The 15,114-nt window shown below is 37.6% G+C and overlaps 1 protein-coding gene across 1 annotated transcript in view; it reads right to left on the bottom strand.

Annotated features, from left to right (window-relative positions):
* The window catches only part of LOC578315 (hepatocyte growth factor-regulated tyrosine kinase substrate), a 29,176-nt gene extending 18,643 nt beyond the window's left edge, over nt 1–10,533 (bottom strand). Inside the window, exons 1-6 of the mRNA XM_030984508.1 lie at nt 10,379–10,533; nt 8,320–8,404; nt 7,742–7,817; nt 6,994–7,086; nt 6,033–6,153; nt 838–890 (exon numbers count right to left, since the gene is read on the bottom strand). Of these exons, the coding sequence (XP_030840368.1) occupies nt 838–890; nt 6,033–6,153; nt 6,994–7,086; nt 7,742–7,817; nt 8,320–8,404; nt 10,379–10,421 (471 nt within the window). The 5' untranslated portion in view covers nt 10,422–10,533. The remainder of the gene's footprint in view (nt 1–837; nt 891–6,032; nt 6,154–6,993; nt 7,087–7,741; nt 7,818–8,319; nt 8,405–10,378) is intronic.
* Between the last annotated feature and the right edge of the window lie 4,581 nt (nt 10,534–15,114).

Genomic DNA, 15,114 nt, shown 5'->3' with positions numbered 1-15,114 from the left:
TTAAACACTTCATAAATGTGTTATTCTTAGGTATGGCAACCCATAATGTTTGTCCTACCTAGCAATACAAACACATTCAATTTTTTTGGAATTATGAAACACTTTCCATTTTTAAAATTATGAACCATCGGGATAGATCTCTCCAAAAAGCAAAAATCAGAAATGTAGATTTTGTGGATTTTCATCAAACAAAAGATCTATTCATGATGGGGCTCTTTTCCCTTCACGTCAATGTTTAATAAAAGTAGAGAACGAATAAAATAGAAAGTTCACTTTTAAAAGAAAGAATAGAAAATGAAGCTTTCAGGCGCTTGATTTAAGAGAGAAGAAAAGAAAAGAAAGGTGGGTTTTAAAAGAAAAAGAACAGCAACTGTCAAGATTATGACGCAGGTGCTTTTTTCTTTTTTAAAGGAGAGAATGTAAAGGGCGTGTTTCTTAAACATAAAGAAACAGATAAACTAGGTTTTATTCAAATTAATAAGAGGTTACAAGGGCCTTTTTCAAAATTAGATTGACAGTAAAATGAAAAATGCTCATGCATGATGACAAAACGGAAGTCAAACTCTGGTGACCTTTCACCCCTGACTTCCCTTCTGCCTGCAAAAGTGTAGCCTTGAATCACTCTTTGGCCCATTACTATTGAATGTAGTATAGGGAATATCAAGCCCAAGTGAATTAGGATCAATTTCCCAATGAGATTAGAAAGAATCGAATAAAATCATGTCAAGCATAACAATAAAAAAATAAAAGAATCATTGTCAAGTTAAACAGTTAAACATCACCTCTCTAAAAAATAAATAATTCCCCGACATATTGATAAGAAAATATCTTGGTTACCTTTTCAGCCACAAACATGGCATCACTCTCTTTCAGCTGAGGGAATGAATTTCCTGCAGAAAGATAAGAAATTCAGTAGTAGGTTAAATCTTTATTATTTTGTGATCACAACGGGTCTCTTTGAATGCTTTCATTCAAATTCAAAATCAAATCTCATTGAAAACCTAAATGACATAAATATAAAATAAATGTACAGGCACACATGCATTGTAAACAATTTCTTCTGTTAAAGCTTTATACATGTATTACCATCTTCTAATCACATATGACTCTACATTCAATTCCAGAGGGGATAAATAGGGCCTAAGTCATTTAAGCAATTGTCGTCAAACTGAAAAGTCCCATTTTACAAACCAATTAGAGTAGTGAGTTAAGGTGCAACTCTTCCTTCACCTACTTGGTGTGTGTGATAGAGCACTAAAGGGTACCAATCACCAACATACATTTAATCCCTTATTTAGGGGTTTCACGGCGGTGATAAGGTGCAACTCTTCCTTCACCTACTTGGTGTGTGTGATAGAGCACTAAAGGGTATCAATCACCAACATACATTTAATCCCTTATTTAGGGGTTTCACGGCGGTGATAAGGTGCAACTCTTCCTTCACCTACTTGGTGTGTGTGATAGAGCACTAAAGGGTATCAATCACCAACATACATTTAATCCCTTATTTAGGGGTTTCACGGCGGTGATAAGGTGCAACTCTTCCTTCACCTACTTGGTGTGTGTGATAGAGCACTAAAGGGTATCAATCACCAACATACATTTAATCCCTTATTTAGGGGTTTCACGGCGGTGATAAGGTGCAACTCTTCCTTCACCTACTTGGTGTGTGTGATAGAGCACTAAAGGGTACCAATCACCAACATACATTTAATCCCTTATTTAGGGGTTTCACGGCGGTGATAAGGTGCAACTTTTCCTTCACCTACTTGGTGTGTGTGATAGAGCACTAAAGGGTACCTATCACCAACATACATTTAATCCCTTATTTAGGGGTTTCACGGCGGTGATAAGGTGCAACTCTTCCTTCACCTACTAGGTGTGTGTGATAGAGCACTGAAGGGTATCAATCACCAACATACATTTAATCCCTTATTTAGGGGTTTCACGGCGGTATACTAAACTATGAGCTTCAAATACATTGCATGTTCAAATATACTCTCCATAAACATTAAAGAGACTAAGTAGACTAGTCAAAGCACTTTCATGTACAGTCAAACCTGTGGTAACAGCCACCAGTCTTAGTGGCCATGAATTTTGACTCCCTTCAGAAAGAAATGTGTGTTGAAGAACCTGTCTAGAAAGGCCACCTGTGTACAGTGGCCACTTTTCTGTTTCCCTTGAGTTGCCTTTATAGACAGGTTTGACTGTACTTGAATAGTACATAAAACAAATGAGACTGATTCGGGTTCTGTGCGTGGGAATTAATGTTTTTTTCTACTTTACAACCCACAGAATGCTAGGTAAAGTTTTGGAGATTTGCAAAAATACTGACATAACTGATGCTTTGGAGTAGCTTTTATTCTTCTAGCTGTACTAAAGGGAAAAAAGGTAATTGTATTCTCTAATACCAGCACAAATATCCTGTTACATGATGAGTGTGTGTGTGTGTGTGGGGGGGGGGGGGGGGGGGGGGGGGGGGGAGGGGGGGGCACAAACAAATAGTAGTCTGCTGGTACAGAGATTAATATTTCACCCTCATTGTTAACAATACCCACAGAAAAAGGCAAATACAATATGTACTTCATTGCAATGGAAGAGGGGATTTTTTTTAAAACCAAGTCCCTGTATTTCCGCTAACAGAGGCAGATTATGCATATAATCTATAATCATCTATCTCTCAAGCTATCAATCATACAGTACACAGCCTTTTGAACTGGGGGAACAAATGTATAATCAACTTTGTGTAAAGAAAGGTAAAATATGCAAGAAAAAAAATTAACATAAATAATTTACAAATTTGCAGATGGGAAAACAATTTTCTTCTTAAAGAGCTGATTTATTGATTTCAAACTTGACTGAATTTGGTATCATTGCAATAAAAAAATTACACTGAGTAAAATCATTACATTTGTGTAACTTGTACATTCGAGCGAAATTTATAAAAGTTGATTAAACTTGACGAAAAATCAACCCACTCAACGCCCCCAAAACATCGTAAGTCAGCTGATTTTTGAAGTGACGTCACAATATGAACAGCGAGCCGCTCAGCTGAAATGATTGATGATGGTGCGAGATGCAGTTTGCGTGATATTCACATCTATTGCATTGACTCTCGAGTACCGTACCCATTTATACCTAACGCTGTTAACCTTCATCGAAATCCCCTGGAAATATGGATATGGACGAAAACATACTTGAGTATACTCCAGAAGGCTCCTCCATGGCATGGTTTTGGTTCTTAATCTGACGTTAGTCTAGATAAATGGTATATAACTTCCAAAAAGCGAGTGAATATATCGTTGATGTAGCGTTCAAGTTTCCCGTAGCTGGTAGCTGTGCGTGCGTACTCTGTGCATGTACTATGTGTGAAATACACTGACCTCTATATGCGTGCATCACATCTAGCGCAGCTTGCTAGCCAGCCTAGCCTGGCGCTCGAGCTAGCCGTGAATTGCGAACCGGACTGATCTGTTTCTCTCGGTTTATCAGGTCATATACGACTTATTTTATCAAAAATGTAAATTAATCAGCCTAATCACACATTTTTGTAATGAATATCTGGACAATTATATGTAAATTTGTCGCCTATTTTACTCCAAAATAGTCGTTAGGTCAGCATGCAAAATGTCCTTTGCCTTCCCAGATCAGACACATACACGATGAAGTGCCCTTAAAATATGTGATTATTTTTCTGATTTTTATGCTCAAATGTGACGGAAAAAAATATAAAAATCAAACAAAACATTTGTAGAAAGCATTATTTATCTCATTCAAAATGCCCAAAAAATAGGAAATATCACCACTGGCGGTAAATATACAAACAACGTTAACCCATATATGCAATGGGTATCCAACATTGTCCCGAATGTGTGATGTAGATTGTTCATAATGTGACGTCATTGTTTCGCATGTAAAATAACGCCGTCAATTCACTTAGTGAGTGGGTTCAGGAAAGGGTAACAAAATTGCATTTATTTTATTCCTCACAACAGTGAGGGCTTCAAAAGTACTTTGCTCATTTTGTTAATGTTCTCAGCAATCTGTAGAGGTGTAATTTGCCCATTTTCCACATTTCAATGAACCATCTCTTTAAGAAAAATCGACCAGTAAATCAATATTGAGAAAAAGACCAAAGATGTTGCAGGGCGAATCTAGGCGGTTAGGGGGTTTAAACCCCCCCCCCCCCTTGGGTTGCCAAATGAAAATGTGATGTGCATAGAAAAATGCCATCATGTCTCTAGACCTACACAGTATTAGTAGATGTTAGTAGATGCCAGAAAAACATCACTTACGGGAATTCAAAACTAGCAACAGGATAAAAAAAATTGCCTAGCCGCTATGCGGCTCGTGGACAATGTCCACATCGTATTTGGGTTACCCCCCCCCCCCCCCCCCACCCTTAGCAAAAAGCTAAATCCGCCCCTAAAGAAAGAATGTACATGAGGTTGCTCCGAATAATGAGGAAGAAATAAGGTGCAGAACGGGAAGAAATGGAGAGAATGTCATCCAGCGATAAAAGTCAGTAACAGCTACCGGTATATAACAAGTAAATTTCTAAGAGGGAAAATGCCGACTTAAATAAATGATAATGATAAAATAGCTCAGAATTAACGAATTTCATGGGTACATGTACCAATTTCAATGGAAATTTGTATTAAGAAAAGAGCCCCATCAGCACTAAAAGAGCGCCCTCTTTTTTTGTTGAAGAGCCCCGTGGACAAAAAATTAATTTGAGCCCTGCTCATAAGAAAGTTATGAATTTTTGATGACATGAAAAACTTTGAAAATCACAAGAGAAATTGGCAAATCACTTATGAGTCTGTGACTTCACTGCCTCACTATCCACTAATCGTTTTCTTTATATTGATAATATAAATTTCCTATTTCCCCTCTAAGAATTTTATTTCTTCACACCAGCATCCCAGTTAGATTGATAGTAATATGTATTTGTGTGGATGCACTATAATAGAGCTTTTTTTTTTTCCAGTTAAATCGTGAAAAATATTTTTAAAAATCTATAATTATGAATATACAATATTCAGAAAATAGTATCAATTCTTCAAAGTTCATAAAAGATTTTGTGAAATGTCATACACCCAATTTGATACAAATCATATAACCTGGGCAAAAGCATGGGGAAATTAAGTTTTTAGGGATAAAAAGGGAAATTAATGGGATAAAAATATATAAAGCAATTGATAAATAGTAAGGACATGACGTCACAAATTGGCAATTTGTGTAGTGATTTCCATTCTTCCATGGTTTTCATACTTTTTCAAAAATGTATAACTTTCTTATTAGTTATCCAATTTTTCTGCTTCTATTGCAAGTAAGTTATTTTTGGAGTGGACTTGCCCTTTAAGATTTTATAAAGTTCCGAAATTTGGGCAGCAAGCTGGCCAAATTGAATATATTTTGATGATTTCACCATAATGAAGTTCTTGTTTCTTGGTCGCTTCGCTCGCTCATGAAATTTATAACCAGGATGGTTGATATTTAGCCACCAGGTCTCAGCCCCTCCTCCTCCTCCCCCCCCCCCCCCCCCCCATGAAAATATGCCCATATGCCTATGATTCAGTGCTCCCATGTGAATTGTATGTACCATATAAAGTAATTAAGCAATTTATTTTTAGGGTTTAAAATGAAAAAATATACTGCAATTTTATTTTGCCCAGGTGCCATAACACCTAGATTGTCAGTCACCACTGGCGTTAATGTTAAAGTTTTTGAGAGATTTACCGCAGAAAGCATGTTTCTATTAAAATAAAAACATTTAAAACAATAAAAACATGTCGTTTTTAATTTCTTATAAAATATATTTTTTGTCACAACCCTGGTCATCAGATTTTTCAAGGTGCAAACGTATTTATAAAAGCTTTGAAATTCATAGGTTTGCCAATACTGCATCTATCTACGCCCCTGCTGCCATGTCATAAGCTGTATTCTGTTTTTAACCTTGTTTCAAATCAGATTTCAAATCAAGTCCAAAGATCAAAGATTTCAAATACCAAATTGAGAAACAATCTTACCCTCTCCTTTGAGCTGGCTGAAGGTATCACAGACTATCTTGAGACTGGGCTCGTTCCTGAAGGCCTGGGCCCAGGCCTGAATCAGTTCCATGGTCTTGCCTTTCACGGCTTCGTTGCTCGACTGTATGAAGAAAAACATGACTTTGACATACACCAATTACAGACATGTACTCACAGAGCATTCATATATAGCAGTTGGTCTGATCAGAATTTCTACAGAGTGAACAGTCAATCCTGTCTATAATATAAAGGCCACCCAAAGGGCAGGAAAAAAATGACCACTGTACACAGATGGTCTTTCTAGACAGATTCTACAACACACGTTTTGATCTCAAGCGAGACAAAACTCATGACCACTATAGACAGATGGCCACTCAAACAGGTTTGACTGTATTTCACACAATGCCACAAAGTCATGAGATATCACCAAGTCCTCTGATAACTGATGATACATGAAATACTTGAATCTTCTTAAAATATGGTCTTATCTACAGTAAAATCTGTGTATTTATGCATCAATAAAATCGCAATTAATTGTAAATTATCAGCTGCTAGTTCTTCACAAGGAAAACAATATTGACAAAATCATGGATCTATTAAGAGAAAGAATATCACTATGAACATGACGGACAAAATATACAGTTCCTCATTCTACCCTCAACAATCGCTGTGGTAGACAAAGAAACATCCCTTCAGTGCTATTATGTAAAAATAAGTAGCACAGGTGAATATGCACGTGACACCTGTTCTACACATTTTTACATACCAGTAATACTAGTGAGGGGATGTTCCTTTGTCAACCACAGCAATTGTTGAGGGTAGAATGAGGAACTGTATATTTTGTCCGCTTTCTTATGTCCGTCATGTTCATAGTGTATACTATTGGACTTAACATCACAATAACATTCTTTTAAACCTCACAAGACCTTCATATCAACACTACAGGTTAAAGTTCACTTACCAAAACAAGTTCCTTCATGTCATCCATAAACTGAGGGGTCGCAATCTCTTCATGAATCCCTGTTCCACAATTCTTCACACATGACTCCAACACCTTTCAGATACACATGTATAGAAATTAATGGCATTTACATCCAGTACAACAAACAATGCAACGATTTCTTTAAACAATTAAAAAATATCTACTTAATGGAATCGTTTATGCAGTATACTCTATGGACATGCTGATGCAATATTTAAATTATTTCTGAACAAAGTCCTCTTCTGCACACTTAATCGAAAGTGGTATAATAAAGCTGAAATATTCTTTTTAAACATTTGCAAAATGTATATTTTACCTACTTAAATGTTATAAATCAAGCTTATGTTCGAAACTGAACTGAGATTCTAATTTTCCACAAAAGTGTACAGCTGTTGTTTGACCCTAAGAATCATAAAACAAATTAAATCAAAAAAGAAATTGTATTATAAACAGAATGAAGGGTCGTTCAGAGATGACGCTGCAAAACTGCAATCTTTTTTATTGAAGATGAAGCAAAATTTATACCTTATAACGGAATGAATATGCGCAAGTCCTTTGTTGCATGCAGGTGCCATTCATTTACATGTTAAAAATTTGTGGCAATTTTTTTGGGTGGCTGTTTACCATGCCATGTGCCTAAATATGTGTATGTAGCGGGCAATCCATGTTTAAAGCGCATCTATAACTTGTTGAACTGGAAACTACTGCATTCCTCGGGATACCTTACCTGGAGAGCATAGAGAGTGACCCTTGGATTCTTGTCATACAACTTCTTCCTGATGTTGCCCAAGGCATACTTGGGACTGGAGGAATACATAGTGAGGAGAAGAGAACAAACAGTGACATGATGAGTTTGTTGAGATGTTTGACAGTTTAGGATGAAGAAAGATATGATGCATTTTATGTGAACATACGCATGTACAAAATATTTAAATGATATATAAAGTGAGTTTGTAAAAGGATATTAAATATCATGAAATTACATGTATCAAAGAGAAGCTTTCAATATAATTTTTGAAAGCTGAAATTACATTAACAATGAAAAAATATCCTTATTTATTCTAAAAACTATTCTTTTGAGCTTTCAGGTTTTTAGGTTCTCCATTAAACCCTCGACCTCGGGAAAGAAGACTTAGAGCAGGTCTGATGATATTTTTTCAGTCTAATAACAGACTTAAAAATTGAGAACCTACATGAATTTTACTTTAAATCACTCAGAGAAAATATGTGGAATTGTAAAGGGAGGGATTTGAAACCTTTTATAGGGGACTTGGAAATAATCAAATGATCTTGGGAGCTACTTACGTGACATCCTTCTGTCTGATGGCATCACAAATCTGGAGTGTTGCCTCCCAATCAGGCTCCAACAAGAGCTGACTTGTGGCTTTATCTATTACAAAGAAAGATAAAACATACCCCCGGTTGCACAGAGAATAATAGGATTTCTTTCTAAAAGGCAGTTAAAAATCTTGAAACATTCCTAAGTTCATGAGGTGGAGAAATCAGGCTGCACAAGGTCAAAGAGCATATGTCTCCATCCCTTACAGTAAAATGGTTACCCACTTATTGCTGATTTTCTATCTTTTAGGGAATATTACTTCGCTGAACAATTATGACCCTTATCTAATACTAACCATAATTTTTTGCAGTGTTGAGAGAACTTGCTAAACCAATGAAATATTCTTTAATTCTAAGGTTAGGCAGTCGGACAGAAGGGCCTGGTTTTTCACTTTTGTTCACAAAGAATTACATATGGTTAGTGTACAAAGGTGCATGCGCAGGGAGTTTGCTTATTCACCTTCAGGATCACAAGCAATAAAGGTTTGAATCTCGATTTGGAAATAAAAACACTGGCCAATTTTGCATGATCGCGCAATGCACATAGACTGCTTATATAGGGATGCGTGCAATCTCAATGGGATGGGTTTTAGCACACAAAATTGAGTGCGCGATCAGACACCCTAACACTAACAATAACAGTAACACTGCACTGGTTCATCAATTTTATTCAATTTTGTGTGCAGGCAGTATTGGAAAATGTTTTAAACGTGAACCCTAACTTTAAAGATAAAGTAGAGTTCTGGTCAGCGATTGCATTGTGGAAGAAACGGTGTGTAACAGGTTGATCATCTAGCATATAAGTATTGGTGTGAACTGCAAGGTTCTGGAGTCATCAAACTGATTAGAAATTTGACCCAGTCTTAGTAGAGTTACCAGCACTGTACACAGAAAGATGTATATGGGACTACACGAACAAGTGGCATAAAAAAATCTGTCCTGAATGTTATGATGTTACATGCCATATTTAGAATATTTAGAATATTAAGGCATTTGAGGAGCCATGCCTTTCAGGGAACATTTTTATCGGATGTTCTTCCGCACTTGCATATTAACAATGATAACGCTCACAAAATATTTTTCACCACTTCTCAGAACTCAACCTTCTCTTAAAAGCTTTGCGATCTCTACAATATCCCAGCGTGAAGCTGTAGTGCCTGGTACTTCTTCTTCTTCTTCTTCTTTGGGTTAAGTCTACCTCCTTCACAGTTGAAGATTCTTGCAGACTGATGAGTGTGTGTGTGTGTGCTTACGAGAGCAAGGTGCATGGTGCAACGCTATTTACATGGTGCAGTGGTATTACTATTACAGCCTTTTCACACACAAGTAAAATTCTTTAAAGCTGATTACATTTCTAGTTTAAAGCACTTTAAACTAATCAGCTTCACATACGACATCATTCACACACAGAAATTTTGGTGCGATCGTTAATCGTTTTGTGATTAACTAGTCTACTGCTCTTAAAATGCGCAGTAGATCTAGATCTAGTGCCATTGTGCATTGAAGGTCAGATCATATCAAACGAAGCGCACGCTCCATCCAGTTTAAACACGTACGTACAACCGTTCACACGCAAAATGTCAAGCTCTCTAGATACGGACTTCGTATCTAGATCTACAGCCTGCTTTGAGCCTTTGAACGGCGTATGAATCGCGACTTTCACTTTGTATCTATCCGAACATCGTATAGGCTAGATCTAGATTCTAAACGATGTTCACACAGGGAATTTTTTCTTTAAAGCTGTTTAAAACTGTTGAGTTAAACAGCTTTAAACTAATCAGCTCTAGATACGATGAATTTGAGCTGTGTGTGAAAAGGCTGTTAATTGTTAGTTAGGCCTAGGCCGAACCCCGGCCTCGTACACACACTCACTCAACATTGCAACATAATGAGCTCTCGACTCAGTCATTGAGTCAAGGCAGCCCAACGACTTTACATAGCACAACTAATATAAAGACTTGAAGTCATCGATTTGTACCAAAATAACTCAAATTCGTACTAATTATTTACATGGAATCAGACTTACCAATATTTCGATCAAAAGTGCCTTTAGCAGATGATCCAAACATCGTTGATTTCAGGTTTTAGCTGGATAAAATTGGTCCTACCTTTCTTTCTCTGCTGTACGATAACCTGTGTAAAGTGTACTTCCGGGGTTACGGTAAATACGTCATATCTTAAAATAGATGTTTATCAAAAGTACCAATGCAAGCAACTCAATAACGACAAGGAACTGAGTCAGGCATCATAATTATTAGGCATAGAGTTAAATATAGGTATAGCTATGCATAGGCGCCGGAAGTGGGGTGGCAGGGGGAGGGCACTTGCCCCCCCCCCCAACCAAAAAAAAAGGGGGGGGGGCAAAACGCATTTTTGCCCCCCCCCCCCAAAAAAAAAAAAACGCCCCCCCCCCCCTGTTGTAATATGTCATATGACTCGGTGAAATGATAGAGTCTGGCAGACGATGTAGTTACTGATTAGTAGCCATATTGTAAGACCTTTATTTATGTATCCTTCCGCATAGCTCGGCGTGGTATTTACATATCATATCTCATGTTAATGTATAGTTCCAAGTGGATATACAACATCTCCCTCACAAATAGATTGTTTTTGTTTTAATGAATAACCAAGAAAAGTTATAACAGTTAATCATAAAACCTCTTGAAACTCCAAACACCTACAAGCAAACATTTTGCAAATATCAATACCTTAAAAATACTTTAACATATGCCTGACTAAATGCCAAGTAACAATTAAGGAATATGTTTATGATTCACAAGAACCCAAATTCGCAACCTTACTTTAGTTCCATAGAATAGTCCTTTTTTTGAAAAACTAATACGTGGAATACCTAAAACCAGATGATAGAAATAAAACTATGTGGTTTCATATACATCAGCAAACACATGCCTATAGCCTACAATTTTTTTTTTCTTTTCTATATTGACATTTCCAACTTCTTATTCGCTTATCCAAACTTGGCCATTTTAGAAGTAAATTGTACTTACATAATTATATTTACAACCAAAATACTGTAATACTAGTTTTTAAGCAAAACATTGTTTCAAATTTGCTCATACAAAAAACTTTGCTGGGCAGAGCTACTGAACAACTTTATGGAAACTTTAGAACATATATTCAACTTTGTTCTCATATTCTTAAAACATTTATAAAAACTCAACACAAAACACTGTATTCAAGAAAGTTATGTTGCTTGATTATCCAACATAAATATACCCTTAGGCACATTTCTTTACATTAGCATCATTGCATGCCATTCTATTTATTGTATGCTATTTCTCTCTTCTTTTTTTTGTTTTTTTTTTTTTGTTGTTTTTGTTGTTGCTATGAATTAGTTTAAAAAAAAATTAAATCTCGGTTATTATCCAATATAGATGAAGTGTCTTTATGTGAGATTCTAACTATAAACTGGAACCTTTGTTCAATCTATATAGTCTGTCAATTTTTGTGTTTTAATTCTTCTTTCAAATTGTTTTTGGTAGTGTTTAACGATAACGGACAGGTTTATTGCTAATGCGTCCAGAACGTGTTCTGTAAGGGTCTGTCTCGGATCCTGTCTGGTGGTCTAGTGACTGGTCTTGGTCAAGTCCGTCTGCAATTCTTTTGTTCATTGGGGTAGGTGTGCTAGCTAGGCGCGCATCTTTAGTTGGCTCTGCCAGACGAGGCATCTGTTGGGGTTCCATGACACATGCTCCGCCGACGATTGCTCCGCCGACATTTACTCCGCAAAACGCGACAATTGCTCCGCGACATTTGCTCCGCGACATTTGCTCCGACGTCAAATGCTCCGCCGACAGGTGCTCCGCCGACAGTTGCTCCGCCGACAAATGCTCCGCCGACAATTGCTCCGCCGACAGATGCTCCGCCGTCAATTGCTCCACCGACAATTGCTCCGCCTGAAGCGACAATTGCTCCGGTGACATATGCTCCGCCGACAATTGCTCCGACGACATTTGCTCCGCCGACAATTGCTCCGTCGACAATTGCTCCGCCGACAATTGCTCCGCCTGAAGCGACAATTGCTCCGGTGACATTTGCTCCGCCGACAATTGCTCCGACGACATTTGCTCCGCATGAAGCGACACTTGCTCCGGTGACATTTGCTCCGACGACATTTGCTCCGCCCAAAAAGTGTCCTATTAAATACAAATGCTACTAGTACTACGACAAATGCTTCGCCGACAATATTTTTTTTTCACGGGTTGTTTTTGTTTCTTTCTTTTTTTCTTCATTTTTTGAATGCATTTCATGACATTATGTAAATGAAATGAAATGAATGAATGTTGATAATGTGGGAGGAAAAAGCAGTTGCCTAAAAGTAATTTCGAATATACTGAAATAACTTTCCATCTATCACTGTACGTCCCACATAATGTACACTAAACACTCATTACATGTCATGGGAAGTTTTTTTTTTTTTTAAGTAGAGCAGCAAGCCACATTCCCCAATACGCGCATAGCTCCTAGTTAATTTCAAACAGCTCATCAATATGTAAGACCTGAAATTACCTCAATGAAAGAAGACTAATAACATGAGAGGAAAGAAAAGAGCAAGAAAGACAACCGTTTTTTGCTATTCCCCATAATGTTTGATTTAAAAAAATAAAAAATGAAATTATAGCTCCTTACGCAAGTTCTCCGGCGAAAGATAATTACTCCGCTCAAAATCTGTTTCATGTATTACTCATTAGCTGATCCAAAGCTCAAGGCTATCTCTCTCTCTCTCTCTCTCTCTCTCTTTCTCTCTCTCCCATGCTCCTCCTTTTCCTGTTTACACCGTTTTCTTGTCTTCTTTGCTCTTTTCTTTCCTCTCATGCTATTAGTCTTCTTTCATTTCCATCACTTCTTCTCTGCTCCCCCTCTCGAGTTCTATTTCTCTCGTGAAATTGAAACGTAAAGTAATACAATCATGTAGTACATTCTTGTTTAGAATAATATTTTCAATAATATCCAGTCCATTTTCTAAAGGTTTCTTTCCTTTAGTTAAGTGTATGTAGCTTTAATATATATATATGTTAGTGTGCAAAACACTCCGTTTCATTCGAGTACTTTGTTTTCACTAAATAATTTAAGGGACTCACGAAGCCACCGGAAGAAGAGCAATTGGCTTATCATGAAGAACTAACATCAAACTGCAACAAAATGATTTGTATAAATGTGAATAAGCAGAAAGGCTGCCATCTCATTTTCCCGTCTGAATGGGTTCTCTTCCTTACGTATATAAGTGCCCTTATTTTCTAAACTTTTTTTTTATATTTGTGTGTTTATTAAATTTTCAATCATATAAAAATTACATATTTACAAGTCATTGGTAATAATTAGACAAACAAAAAAACCAATATGTATAAGAACAACTAACAATAATGAAAGGACAAGAAAGTTATAAAAAAAAAACATTATAGTAAAAAAAAATACACTGTACACATATAAATCATAGTTTGAACTCCAGTGCATAAAGGGGAGTGAGGGGGCACAGGAATAAAAGTTAAATCAACATGAGTATCATAAGTCAAATCGCCATTTCTTAAAATGCGAAACAAGCTTGTTCCTTTTTTTCGCTGAGAAATATTCAATATCTTTTTGTTTCTTTATAAAACTCTTAAAAAGATCAACACTTGGTAAATCCCCCTTACTTATTTTCTAAACTTCCATGATGACCTATTACATTGTATAATGCTTTACCTAGTAAGATGCATTGATCGAGGTAATTTCAGGTATTACATATTGATGAGCTACTTGAAATTAACTAGGAGGTATGCGCGTATTGGGGAATGTGGCTTGCTGCTCTACTTTTTTTTTAAAACTTCCCACGACATGTAATGAGTGTTTAGTATACATTATATGGGACGTACAGTGATAGATGGAAAGTTATTTCAGTATATTCGAAATGACTTTTAGGTAACTCCTTTTTCCTCCCACTTCATCAACATTCATTCATTTCATTTCATCTACATTATTTCAAGAAATGCATTCAGAAAATGAAGAAGAAAAAAAGAAACGAAAAAAATAGGTGTAAAGAAAATATTGTCGGCGAAGCATTTGTCGTAGTACTAGTAGCATTTGTAGTTTATGGGACACTTTTTGGGCGGAGCAAATGTCGTCGGAGCAAATGTCGGCGGAGCAATTGTCGCTTCAGGCGGAGCAATTGTCGGCGGAGCAATTGTCGGCGGAGCAAATGTCGGTGGAGCAAATGTCGGCGGAGCAAATGTCGGCGGAGCAATTGTCGTTTCAGGCGGAGCAATTGTCGGCGGAGCAATTGTCGTTTCAGGCGGAGCAATTGTCGGCGGAGCAATTGTCGGCGGAGCAAATGTCGGCGGAGCAATTGTCGCTTCAGGCGGAGCAAATGTCGGCGGAGCAAGTGTCGCTTCAGGCGGAGCAAATGTCGGCGGAGCAAATGTCGGCGGAGCAATTGTCGCGTTTTGCGGAGCAATTGACGGCGGAGCAATTGTCGGCGGAGCAATTGTCGGCGGAGCAATTGTCGGCGGAGCATCTGTCGGCGGAGCAATTGTCGGCGGAGCAACTGTCGGCGGAGCAACTGTAGGCGGAGCACCTGTCGGCGGAGCATTTGACGTCGGAGCAAATGTCGCGGAGCAAATGTCGCGGAGCAATTGTCGCGTTTTGCGGAGTAAATGTCGGCGGAGCAATCGTCGACGGAGCATGTGTCGGGTTACCATCTGTTGGACATCTCCATTCCTTCTGAGTCGCGTGCCATTAGGGGTTGTGACTATGTACGACCTGGCC

This window comes from Strongylocentrotus purpuratus, unplaced genomic scaffold (assembly GCF_000002235.5).
Source record: "Strongylocentrotus purpuratus isolate Spur 01 unplaced genomic scaffold, Spur_5.0 spur5_scaffold_14, whole genome shotgun sequence".
Classification (NCBI taxonomy): Eukaryota; Metazoa; Echinodermata; class Echinoidea; order Camarodonta; family Strongylocentrotidae; genus Strongylocentrotus; species Strongylocentrotus purpuratus.
The sequence above is the reverse complement of the archived record's forward strand: the minus strand, read 5'-3'. Positions and strand labels throughout refer to the sequence as shown.